Source organism: Melopsittacus undulatus, chromosome 8, assembly GCF_012275295.1.
Source record: "Melopsittacus undulatus isolate bMelUnd1 chromosome 8, bMelUnd1.mat.Z, whole genome shotgun sequence".
Taxonomy (NCBI): domain Eukaryota; kingdom Metazoa; phylum Chordata; class Aves; order Psittaciformes; family Psittaculidae; genus Melopsittacus; species Melopsittacus undulatus.
Window position 1 is genome coordinate 44,265,236 of NC_047534.1, and position 13,073 is coordinate 44,278,308.

At 39.2% G+C, this 13,073-nt stretch overlaps 1 protein-coding gene across 1 annotated transcript in view; it reads right to left on the bottom strand.

Moving 5' to 3' along the window:
- The window catches only part of CSRNP3 (cysteine and serine rich nuclear protein 3), a 70,158-nt gene extending 60,235 nt beyond the window's left edge, over window positions 1-9,923 (bottom strand). Inside the window, exon 1 of the mRNA XM_005152642.4 lies at window positions 9,767-9,923. Within this exon, the coding sequence (XP_005152699.2) occupies window positions 9,767-9,914 (148 nt within the window). The 5' untranslated portion in view covers window positions 9,915-9,923. The remainder of the gene's footprint in view (window positions 1-9,766) is intronic.
- Between the last annotated feature and the right edge of the window lie 3,150 nt (window positions 9,924-13,073).

Below are 13,073 nucleotides of genomic sequence, written 5' to 3' on the forward strand. Positions count from 1 at the left end.
CCACTAAACATCAGTAATACAGAAGTTCAGAAAGCACTCAAGCTATCATTGATAAGCACACAGTGAGTTCTGTGATGGTATGTGCAGTGCATTTGTTGCAAATTGGAGATAATGGCTTCACATATTATTATTTTGCACACAAGTACAAAGTGAAACCCAGTCATGTAATGAGGCCAAAGCCACAGATACTAACAGTTAAAGCCTCACTTGGGAGGAAGTGGTATAGTCTTCAGCCAATCTGATGGTGAAAATCATTTTCTCACCACTGTCAGCCTGGGGAATACATAGTAGATGATGAATTCATTAAAATAAATTGAGTGTGCCCTCAGCAAGTTTGCCGATGACACCAAGCTGTGTGCTTCGGTTGACACACTGGAGGGAAGGAATGCCATCCAGAGGGACCTTGACACACTTGTGAGGTGGGCTGATGCCAACCTCATGAAGTTTAACCATGCCAAGTGCAAATTCCTATACCTGGGTTGGAGCAATCCCAGTCACAGCTACAGGTTGGGCAGAGAAGAGATTCAGAGCAGCCCTGTAGAGGAGGACTTGGGGGTGTTGGTCAATGAGAAAATGAACATGAGCTGGCTTCAGTGTGCGCTCACAGCCCAGAAAGCCAACTGTATCCTGGGCTGCATCAAAAGGAGCCTGACCAGCAGGTCAAAGGAGGTGATCCTGCCCCTCTACTCTGCTCTTGTGAGGCCTCACTTGGAGTATTGTGTGCAGTTCTGGTGTCCTCAACATAAAAAGGACATGGAACTGTTGGAACAAGTCCAGAGGAGGGCCACGAGGATGATCAGGGGACTGGAGCACCTCCCGTATGAAGACAGGCTAAGAAAGTTGGGACTGTTCAGCCTGGAGAAGAGAAGGCTGCATGGAGACCTCATAGCAGCCTTCCAGTATCTGAAGGGAGCCTACAGGGATGCTGGGGAGGGACTTCATTAGGGACTGTAGTGACAGGACAAGGGGTAATGGGCTCAAACTTAAAGAGGGGAAGTTTAGTTTGGATATAAGGGGAGTTTCTTCACTGCTACGGTTGTGAGGCGCTGGAATGGGTTGCCCAAAGTTGTGAGTGCTCCATCCCTGGCAGTGTTTAAGGCCAGGCTGGATGAAGCCTTGGGTGACCTGGTTTAGTGTGAGGTGTCCCTGCCCATGGCAGGGGGGTTAGAACCAGATGATGTTAAGGTCCTTTCCAACCCTAAGTATTCTATGATTCTATGATTCTATACAAATGACCCCATGTAACAAAAAGACTCTAATTGGCTTTGATAGTGAACTGGGATGAAACAGGACAAGTCAATATCCTCAACAACTTCTAACTGGTTTTCCCCTTTAGAACAGAGTTATTTCACTACTATGTGAGTTCAGACTAAACCAGTCTTTACCTGGAGCTACCCACATGCCTTAATGATATCAGTGCTACAAACACATAGCAGTAGGGTAATATCAGTATGCACATACACAAAGCAACAAAAATGCCTCATATTTATTGAGCAGAAGAATAACCACCAATGGTGTTGAGCAGCAGCAATGAAGAATCATGTCCTCTCACTTGCTCTAAACTCTTGCAAGTTCAAAACCACTGGTAGATGAACACAAGACACGTTGCTGGGAGGCCAAGCAGACAAACTGTCATGGAACAAAAGAAGTTTGAGAAAGCCATCTGGGTTCCATTACAGCTTTACGAAAAAAACAAACAAAACAGAACAAACACAAACCGAAAACAAACAAACTCCATGCTCCATGTAGCTGTTTTATTTCATTGAATTGGCAAATTCCAAAGAAACAATAGTTTGCACACATTTCTCCTAACTGAAGCTGCTCAAAATGTCACCATTGTATTTTGAAGGCAAGGAGTTGATACTCAGTTTCTTTAAATACACTTTGTGTTTAGTGCACACCAATGTATTGCCATGGGCACCAGGACAGCTCAGCAAACAGCAAGACGTGGGAGATGAGGCTGGTCTACCAAGGAAAAAGAAAGCATGAAGAAAATACTGCTTCTGGCAGGCAGAATATTCTCCTTTTTCCTAATGCTTCAAAGTTCTTTCATATTTTGCTCACAGGTCAGTAATTTCCATATGCTTGATGTCTTACATGACTAAATTGTCTGAGGGAGGAAGAAAATCTGTATTTTCTGTATCCAGACACAGGCCTTCATCTTAAGCAAGTCCAGTCTAGGCCCAATAGGGCCAAGAAGCCCAAGCACAATACAGATGACAAAAAACCAGAATAGAAAACACTTGATCACTGAAGGCTGATAATAGTGAAAAAAACAGAGACAAGATACAGTTGCATCATTCTTGTAACCATTAGAACAGTTGCATCATGAAGCACCAAGAAAAGATAAATATCCCAAATTCATCTGCTTGTTAATTCTGTTTTACAAGAACAACTGCTGGTCTATTAAAAAACAAAAACAAAACCAAGCAAACAAGAAAACCCACAAGCATCCCAGAACCCCAAACAAACAAAACCGTAACAACCAAAAACGCACAGGAGGCTATTCTCAACTCGCTGTTAGAGACCCAAGGCCTCTTACAGCATGGTCACACAAACAGCATATTTGGAAGCTGTAGTAACAGGGAAAAAAGCCTTTGAGCAGGAGCAAACCACAGAATGGAAGGAACCTCTAGAAGACAATCCAACACCAACAGAAACTGGGTTTTTATGCCACTGTCCTTCTGGTGTTAACTCCCCCCAGTCAAGCTTTCTGCTGAATCAATTGCTAGTGTGGGCAAAGAAGAGCAGAACAGGGTTCAACGAGGAGAAAACAATACCCAATGGCTCATGTATTGAGGGGTGGTATATACTGACATTAGTTATAAAGTTTACAGTAATGGAGAATAAGACAACATAATTTATCAAAAGCACTAATTCTAACTTACCTTTAAATTTCAAAACATCGTTAAAGCCATCTCGAAAGACTAGGAGTAAAAGCTGTAAGCCAGTATAAAAAACAGACTGTGTACCAAATATATGAAACAAAACATGGCACTAGATGAGAAGATATTGTAATAGTCTCCTGAAGCTTAATTTGCAAATTCAATGAAAACTGCTAAGAGGCCACTGGGACTCGCTAGGAATAAGATTTGATTCATTAATGATTTCCCTGCAAAAGCAAATGTAATGGTATAAGGCCACCCACAGCTTTCACTAGTATCCAAATGTTGCCATAATGTTGCTTCATGTCTGAGGAGCAGGACAGCTACTTTTGGCATCCAAGACATCTTAAGGGTTTTACCTTTAGAAACACATTTGAAAATACTTGTACTATTTGCAAAGACCATGAAGCAAGTCTTCACTAAAATCTGTATCCCAGCCTTATGGATTCACCAGAAATGGATGTTGGGTAAGACTTACAAATCCAAGCTAGAAGTCAGTTGAAAAGAACTTCTGAGAGGATTTTAAAGACTTTGAACGTAAGTACATTACTCTTTGCCAAGAAAACAATTGTTATCATGATTTTGTATTACTAAAACTTCATGCACGTCACAGGTGAAAAAAAAAAAGAAACTTCACATATAATATCTATAAATTAGATTGTAAAGTTATGAAATTTATTTTTCATATTGTAATAGCATCTAGAGACATCAACTGCTATAAAAAGTATAAAACTAGTGGCTAAGACGTGATGTGTTACACTACTACAATTGTGAATCTGATTTTTATTCTGCATCACAAATCAAGGACAAAAATCCAACCATTATTTTTAATTTTTAGCTAATCTCATAGACAAGAGCCAGCCAGCAAATATCATTTCGTACATCACACTAGCATCATTCTGAACTAGTGATCACAGATTTGCCTGCAAAAGATGGTTCCAGACCTGCTGATGGTACATACTCCTGAATATGGACCAGATTTATACATACATTCTTAGTGCAAGGTGCTTTCCTCTAATACAAGCAGAACAGATCCAGAAGCACTACAAAATCCCAATCTACATTTTCCAGTGATTTTCTAAATGTGCCTTTGAAATATGTTCCATACACATCAATGTAGTGAGAGTATGAGTCACTTTCACTGACTAAGAATATGCAAACTGCTGGAGCATTAAATTCCTTTGATCTTGATAAGATGGCTCATTCTCATGCTGTTCATTAGCCCTCCCTTTTTTCCCAGTTATGAGCCAGCCAATCTGTAGCCCGTTCTGCAAACTGACATATTTACCAAGTAAAATCTGTTACCACTGCTTTCTTGTTCTTACTGAAAGCCACCCTGTTGCTTATCAAGCCCCTCTTGTCTCAGGAAACCTCATCCTCTCTTTTCCTTCATAAAGACACAGTCAATAAGCCATCTTGCTCTATTTTCCAAGTAACCGCTAATTGTTCACCTGTGCATTCTGACCCCTCTGTTCTCTTATAATCCAGCAAGTCATCTTCTTGTTATTCTCCCCTGCTTGTTTTTTTTTGACTTCCACCTGATGAAATTCCATCATCAGTTCCCAAGTACCACTTTGCTGCTGACTTGCAAAAATTACTAAAGAATCTCAGAAAACAACGCAGTATGTTGCTTTGAGCTGTGTCCTGATAAGTACATTACTTTATGGGTTAACACTGGAATTTAAATATCTACATGATTTGACAAATAAGGATGTCCTAAATTGGAAGTACAAATTATCATTAATTTTTCAGAAGGTTATTTGGCAACTGCAATGCAGATATTATCTGTTCTATCTGAAAAATTATTACACACGGAGTCTGCCACAAACAGGTATGCACATTTAGGCAGCAATTCAACTAAAACACTGATTAGCGAAAAGCATTGCGATGCCTTCACTCCTTTGATGAAAAATACTGCACAGTCAAAAAAAAATAATCTTTTAGCACTTTATTCCTTACCAATCAAAAAATATGGTTGTCATAGAAACAGTAAAAGCTGAAGTCAGTCATGACATAACAACAAGCAAAATGGAAAATGTCTGCTGGCTCAGGTTTTCATGCTGGAAATCCTTCCAGCATGAAGGATTAATTGAACCTGGGGGTCAAGCAGTTCCCCAAATCTAACAAGGATCTTATAGCAAAAGGCATGATTATTGTTTTCAATAGTTTTGCCAGTCTGGAAAGCATGGTGAGCATAGCTGGTCTATAACATGTGTCCACAGAAAGTTAACTGAAATAAATTAGAGAAACTTTCCAGTTGCACTTGAGACAGTTTGGGCCAGCACAAATTCACCTGTTAACCTCCTTAACCACAAGTTTAGAGAAGATGTTCTGATTTAAAACAAAGTGAAATCCTCATCCCAGTAAAATGACTAGCAAACAATCCGTGAATGAAATAGTAACCTTTCTTCAAGGAACAAAGCAACAACCACAGATCACATCTTCTGAACAAGAATGACATGAATTAATTCATTTCCTCCATATATGGTTCAGGCTTCTTATTAGAGAAGGAGTGCCTGATTCACACAAATGCCTAAACCTTGGGGGCGGAGAGAAAGAGAGATTTCTTCAGCTACAGTGATTGGGGCCATAGTCAACAATATGCATAAAACCCTGTAGCTTCTCACTCTTCAGTTCTATTGCACTCTGTCACAAGTTTTACATTTAAAATACCACTCAGTATTTCCATATGCCATTACCACATTTACTGCACCTGTACATATATATGTACACAAGCACATATCTATGCTTTCTCAAATTACATTTACACACAAATTATATTTACACACATACATAGTTATGGTTTTTTTTCAAGCTATACCTATATACACATGTGTACACAAACACACAGACATATATATTTATTGAAGAAGTCACATTCATTTTTATGGATGTCACTGAGGAAATTAAAAACAATATAACACTACTGTAATCATTTACCTGACTTGGATACACCCAACATTTATTTTGGAATAAAACATGCTGCCACAGGAAAAGAAATATAAAGATTAATATAAAGTGTTGACTATTAATTATTAAAAGCCTTAATCTGTATGCAGCTTATAAAATATTGTTATAATAACACATTCTGCTATCACAAAGAATTACTGTCTGCTGACAGAGATTACTGGGGCTCATGGCATAGAAGAGGATTTTTTAGATTTCTGTTGTGAGTCTCAGCAGTCCCTTGGAGAAGCAATGAATCTGCACCGGTACTGATAAAGAAGAGTGAGAATTTATATGAGTATATTTAGATTTTTCTGAACAGCAGAACAGGTTTGGGCACACAGTAGGAGCCCAGATTTCATGAAACGTGTATAGAATAAATGCATTACTGCATAAAGTGGTATGGGGGGGGGGGAAATTTACACTGATCTTAGATGAGGCTAGAGCAAACATCTTACATATTCTAAAAGCCTGCTGTTATGTGTGTAACGTATGCTTGTAAGGACAGAGATGTCTGCAACAGCAAGGTGTGTTTGCTTGTTCTGCCCTCTATTCAAACACTATGCAACCCAATCCTGCAACTTTGTCACATCAATAATCATTCTTTGCAAATATTCATATTGGTTTCCATTTTACAGGTATAGAGATTTTGGATTTTTAATAAACTTGCCATTTGGGTTTTGCAGAAGCTGATAACTAATAGAAAACAACACCAAAAGAGGAATCTGAAAACCATTATTACCAGAATTTAATAGAAAAACTAAGTACTGATACAATATATGCAACTCCAGATCCTTTGAAAACCCTTTAGTAAACAGTCACCTGCTGCAGTAATCACTCCAATAAACCTATTCTCCCCAGAAAAATATAAAGGTATACTTCCAAACCGAATAGATGCTAGCAAAATTGGGAAAATATAACTCTTATATAAGAACTGCCAAATTTGCTTTGAGGTAACAAACAGGAAAATAACCAGAAGTTCCTCAGCTAATTTACATGAAATACTATGTTTTCTTAGGCTATAGGTCTGATTCTTCACCACGCTACAGAAACACCACTGTAAAAAGAAGTCGATGTGGCTGCTTCTATTTTGATGCAACTGAATTGTACAAGATTCAGCTATGGAGAGCCAAGCTCTTTAAATTCAATCTTTATTGTTTATTTCTGCTTTATAAAAGCACTTGAACTGGTTTATTTACTTGGTGATTTATAAAGTCTGCTGTCACAGAAGCCAGGATGTTTTCGGTTTTTTTACTCCCACAGAAAAAAAGTATCACACAAAATACTTACTGAGACAGCTGCATTAGAAAAGTACTGCCATTGCCTACAGAAACATGAGCAAATGGACTGTGGCTTTGTCAAGAATGAAATAATGAAAATGAAAAGAGAAAAAAAACCCAAAACACACACGAAAAAAAACCCACCACCAAACCAAAACCAAAAAACAAATTCAAATGGAAAACAAACGATAGCTAAGCAAAATAAATGTATATGCGTCATGCCCTGAAGCCTATTCAGTAGACAAAAGCACTGGCAGACTTCCAAGTGGAAGAAATTCCAGGCTGAAAATTCCATCGCTAAATTTGGAGAGTTCAAGTTCCAACACCAAGAGCCTCAAACACAATCAAAGCAGGGTAATGAGTTGGGGAGGGGGAAGGAGTGGGACATCTCTTCACTGCTTGTGTCGCAAATAACCCCAGGCTCTGTTCTTTCCACTAGTACTCTAAATTCAGAAAGAAGCCCACAGAAAACCTGGGCTTTGCAAAGCCACTCAGTACTGGGCTGCCATCTGCACTCACACAGGTAAGGCAGCAGTACTCAAAGTATCAAATCAGAAGACCGGATGTACACACAGATTTGGTAGTAGGAAGTGGTAAATAGATCCCAGAGCTCTGTAATCCTTCTTGATACTCCTGAGACTGCTCCGGGCTGTATCACTGGTGCCCATATGAAACAACAGATGCAGATAACAGTAAGTGGATTTAATGAGGCTTGGTAGTCTCTGAATAACATCCCTGATAAAAGCACCCTATAAGCAGTATACTTCTCAAGAGAGCACATCAGGCTAGAAAATGGGTGCCTCTGTGCACCCCCAGAAAAGAGTTGCCTACTACTATCATCTGTCGCCTTTTTTTAGTTGCAATGGTCCTTGGCAGTGTTCAAGGCCAGGCTGGACAAGGCCTTGGGTGACATGGTCTAATGTGAGGTGTCCCTGCCCATGGCAGAGGGTTGGAACTAGATGATCTTAAGGTCTTTTCCAATCCAAACCATTCTATGATTCTATACAGAAGCAGATCAGACTCAGCTCCAGCATCTCCTGATATGATGGATCTTTCGTCTTCAGTCTGCAGACTATCAAAACAGTTTTGCAAGGGCACCTCAGGCTCTGGGGAAGTCTCTTCCTTCTGCTGGTCCTTTCACAGAATCCCAGAATCCCAAAGGTTGGAAGGGACCTCAAAAGATCATCTAGTCAAACCCCCCTGCAAAAGCAGGGTAACCTAGACTACATCACACAGGAACTTACTTGTACAGGCAGGCCTTGAATATCTCCAACGTAGGAGACTCCACAACCTCCCTGGGCAACCTGTTCCAGTGCTCTGTCACTCTCACAGTAAAGAAGTTCTTCCTGATGTTCACATGGAACCTCCTATGCTCCAGTTTACACCCATTGCCCCTTGTCCTGTCCCTGGATATCACTGAAAAAAGCCTAGCTCCATCATCCTGACACCCACCCTTTACATATTTGTAAACACTGATGAGGTCACCCCTCAGTTTCCTCCTCTCCAAGCTAAAGAGACCCAGCTCCCTCAGCCTCTCCTCATAAGGGAGGTGTTCCACTCCCTTCATCATCTTTGTGGCTCTGTGCTGGACTCTTTCAAGCAACTCCCTGTCCTTCTTGAACTGAGGGGCCCAGCTTCCATTCTTCTGCATTACTGCTCCTCCTCTCTTCTGTGTGTGCTGGTGGGGGAGTTTTAGGCTCTTCCTTATGGGTTTTTAGATAAAGAACTACATTAACCCTATTGCCAGCTGTAATTTGTAAACAGCTCTAGCCCAGCATTATTAGTCAGGGAGTTAAAAAAAAATAGAATCCCCCAAAAAAGAAAACAAAACAAAAAAGAACAAATTAAGAAAGCCTTCTAACTGCTACATACAAATTGCAAGATGAAGTCTGGATCACTTACTGCCAGTCATTTACACACACGGTTTACTGCAGATATGAGGCTTTATGTAGATTCCACAAATTATACAAGCTTACTAACTGGTAACCTCAACCTGAGAAGTCAAAATCAAAATATTCTGTAAATAAACTATTCATGTTCAGTTGGTTGAGTGGGAACAAGATTTCTGTTCAAGTGTATCCTGCAGACATCAAATATGAATCTGACATTTTTTTCAGGGGGAATTACACATTTCCTCTGTTTACTCCTGTAATGCGTGGAAGAAAAGGACTGAGGGCTGTGTGGTTGCATAGGCTTAAGCAGCCAAATGAATGATCTGAGGAATCAGCTATTCTGTCACAGATCACTCACACTACTCAACTCTGAACAGATAGGGTCAGGCAGAAGCACTGGTGTTCAAACTTTGTTACTGCTGATTGATCCTTTTCCCCCAAATCACCACTCAAAATGGAAGATGTTCTCTATACTTAAAGTATTTCACACTATCTAGGTGTAAATGATAGTATATAAGTGGAGTTTCCTCAGAAGCTCACTGATGTACAAATTTTTTTACATAAACAATAACTACAAAAGGAAACAGTTCTTTTTCAAAAAGAAGTACTTCCTTACAGTGTCAACATTTAAATGTAATAAACCAGAAAAAATGATTCAAAATAGAATCAGATAGAGTACACTGTATTTCTCCCACATAGGATGAACCTTCCTTAGGTGTTATAAAAAGACATACCATGCCCTACACATCACTTTAGTACTTACGAGTAAAATGATTAGAAGTGGATGGATGGACATTACTTCCACTGTCAGCACTTTCACTGCTAGAAATGTCATCATCTGATTCCCACACACAGGAACAAGGTGAAGTGCCATCAACCTCTTCAAACTTCCTCTTTAAAATTCCACTCATTGCTGCAATGCTGTCACATGCACCTGTAACAGGAACAGAAGCAATGAGGCACTGAAACACCTGCCTGTTGTCCAGGTCTTCAAATTCTTTTATCATGGAGGAGTTCATGTATCAATCAGATACTACCATCTGTAACTAAATGGCTCCTTACCAAGAGTTTTAAGTAACGTTTCCTGGAAGGAGTAAAAAAATAGTCACAGTCAGTGTATACATCACCTCACTGACCTTCTTACACACAGAAGGCAAATACTACCTGTATCATACCAACACAGACAATAACTAATATCATGCATGGAAAAATGAAATTTTTTCAGTTATGCAGCAAATTTGGGCCAAGCATGAAGTATATATACCTCAGTAGAATTCACCAGAAATGTGCCTTTATACAATGCTTAAAAACTTAGTTGGCACCAAGAGACATTAAATGACAAACCAGTGTTCACTAATAAATACAGTTCAGAGAGGAAATGTTCTCTCCCTTGATTTATTTTAAAAGCCTGGTTTATGTAATACTCAGTACTATCAAATGCTCACATTCTCAGATTTAAGAGCATAAGATACTTACCATCTTTTCAGGCCAGGCCCTGCAAACATATTTCTGGCCTATTTTGTCTTTAATTTATGCACAATTTTTTTGCAAGGCTTTTGAGAAATTCAGGTATGAGTACTGGTGCACCCATATTCTATTTCCATTCACACAAAGTATCTGAATCTGTCCTTATGAACTTCCTAATGGTCTCCCTAATCTATCCTTATGTACTTCCTATGGTCTTCCTAGTAACACTGTCCAACAAAGCCAGAGGCATGTTGAACATTCATTATTGTTTCCTTTTCATATTGTAACAGCTTATTTTCTTATCTCCATTTATGGACTATCAAGCAGGAAAAGATCAAAATATTTTTAAAGGAATTCCTAGATAATTTTAAAGCATCTGATAGGCTGAAACACTTTTTCTTGATTTAATTAAAAATGATCTTAAAAGTTTACTGTCACCATCATTACTGATGACGTTCTATTGAAGCCTGCAAATTAATTCTAAGATCTTAATTTAAAAGTTACAGATAATATCTGCTCTCTGACTATGCTAATCAGCGGAACACTGTTGTAAGTAGCTGGGGAAAAAAAGACCATCGTTTGATGCTTTCAAGCATATAGTTTCAAAACTTCTCATTCTTCTCAATGCCATTTGCCTTCAGCTGATTAAGCTGCCAATTCTTTTTATAACAAAGTTGATTTCTGCAGTAGGTTTCATTCTACCTTTATGGATGAGACTAATTTAGAGAAAAGATTTCAGTATAGATGTGGAATCACAACATAATGCTATGTCAGAACAGATGCTGCACGAGTTGATCTCCAGCACCGATCTTTTTTGCATGCAGAGCACACTAAAAATTAAATAATGAATGTATTAGGTTTGAATACTGTCAGTCACACAGCTTTAAATGCATGTGTCTGACACGATGCTCCCAGCTTGATTTACTATTTATGGAAACAAACAAAAACCCATAACCAAAAAAACCAACATCCCACAACCAAAACCAACCAACCAAACAAAACCCTGAAAAACCAAAACCAAAACAACCACCACCACCACAAGTTTTCCTGAAAGGGATTTCTGCAGGCTAAAGAACTGACTTAAACAGAATATGCTTAAATTTCAACCTTTGCCCTTTGTGCACAAATGATTTATTACCAGCTGCAAAGAAAGTATTGTGGTTTATTCTGACAAAAAAGAAAGAAGCATTTAGCTACAACCTTTGCAAAAAAAAAAGGAGAAAAAGAATACATGAAATTGTTACACATCAGCCTTTCATAAAATCCCATTTAACCAAAAAAAAAAAAAGAGATGAAAGAATAACAAATACTGAAAAAACGCAATAATAGAGAGGGAGAAGCACACCCCCCCCCAAAAAAAAAGGTCCATAAAGAACACCCCTGAACTGTCCCTCACGTTCTCACTATATCTGTTGCCAGCCACCATTTCTATTGCCTCCCGCAGTGCTTGTAGCACTGAAGTAGTGAAATCACCATTATTTCCATGGCAACAGCCTGCAATATCAAATCCACAGGATTATAGCTTGACTGCAGAAGAGGGTGAAGAAGCAGCTGGAGTGCGAGAAAGAAAATGCTTACACTCAAACATCTCAGTAAAGAAAGAAAGAAATGAGCTGACAAAGAGTTTGTTGTACAAGTGAGTCCTGGGTCAAACCCATGCCCAAGCCCATTGAAACTGTAGCTACAGGAATCATGAAATTCCATGTTCAAAGAACCTAAGTCATAACCGCACTGCAAGACAAACCTAGTAACTGCTATCATCACTAGTGTGCTGACTGTCAGAAGGCAACAACTCTCATGGCTTGAGATGATGTCCAGACAACAGCCCTTTTGTCAGACATTGTCTTCTGCAAGTATACCAGCAACTGGATGAATAACATGTATCTTGCATATTAGTAAAGTCGTTGCATACAGTGACAGGCTCAATAGCCAGAAAAGTTCACAGTTAGTAGCAGAAACAAGTATTTTTCACACCAAAGGGTTTTAAACTTGCTTGCATTTTGCATTGCCTGTTTGTGCCAAGTGTTATGCCCTGGTAGAAGAAAATCCATTTTATCATTAAGATGTATGAAATTAACCATAAGAAATGATTCCCAGGATACCTGAAAGTGACATACAGGTTAGCTCTATGCCCAGCTAGCTGATCAAGATAAGCCAGGAGGTACAGGAACACTGCAGAACCTGAATATTACCACAACACATAAAGAAGGCATAGCTATCCATTATATATATTTAGTATAGCTGTTGCCCAGTTTTTGTCATGAATCTCTTCCAGGAAGATTATCAGGAAGGTTGTTTGACAAAGCAGTCATCGTGATAAATTTTAGATATTGCCACTTGCCTGAGATCTATTAATTCCAGTCTCTGTGCTATCAGGTCTCCCCAGGAAAATGGTACACTGGGGAAAAGAGAGACTTCCATTACTCAAGAGCTTGGCTATCAGAGAGATAGATTAAAAAGTATCTAAAACTGTTTGTACACACTATGTGCCAGCAGGAGATCCCTTTAGAGTAACATCTGTATAAACAGCTGCCACACCATAAGCCAATATTCTTCAGAAGGAGGCACATCTGCAGAGCAGTGCATAAGGCTGATACATTTAA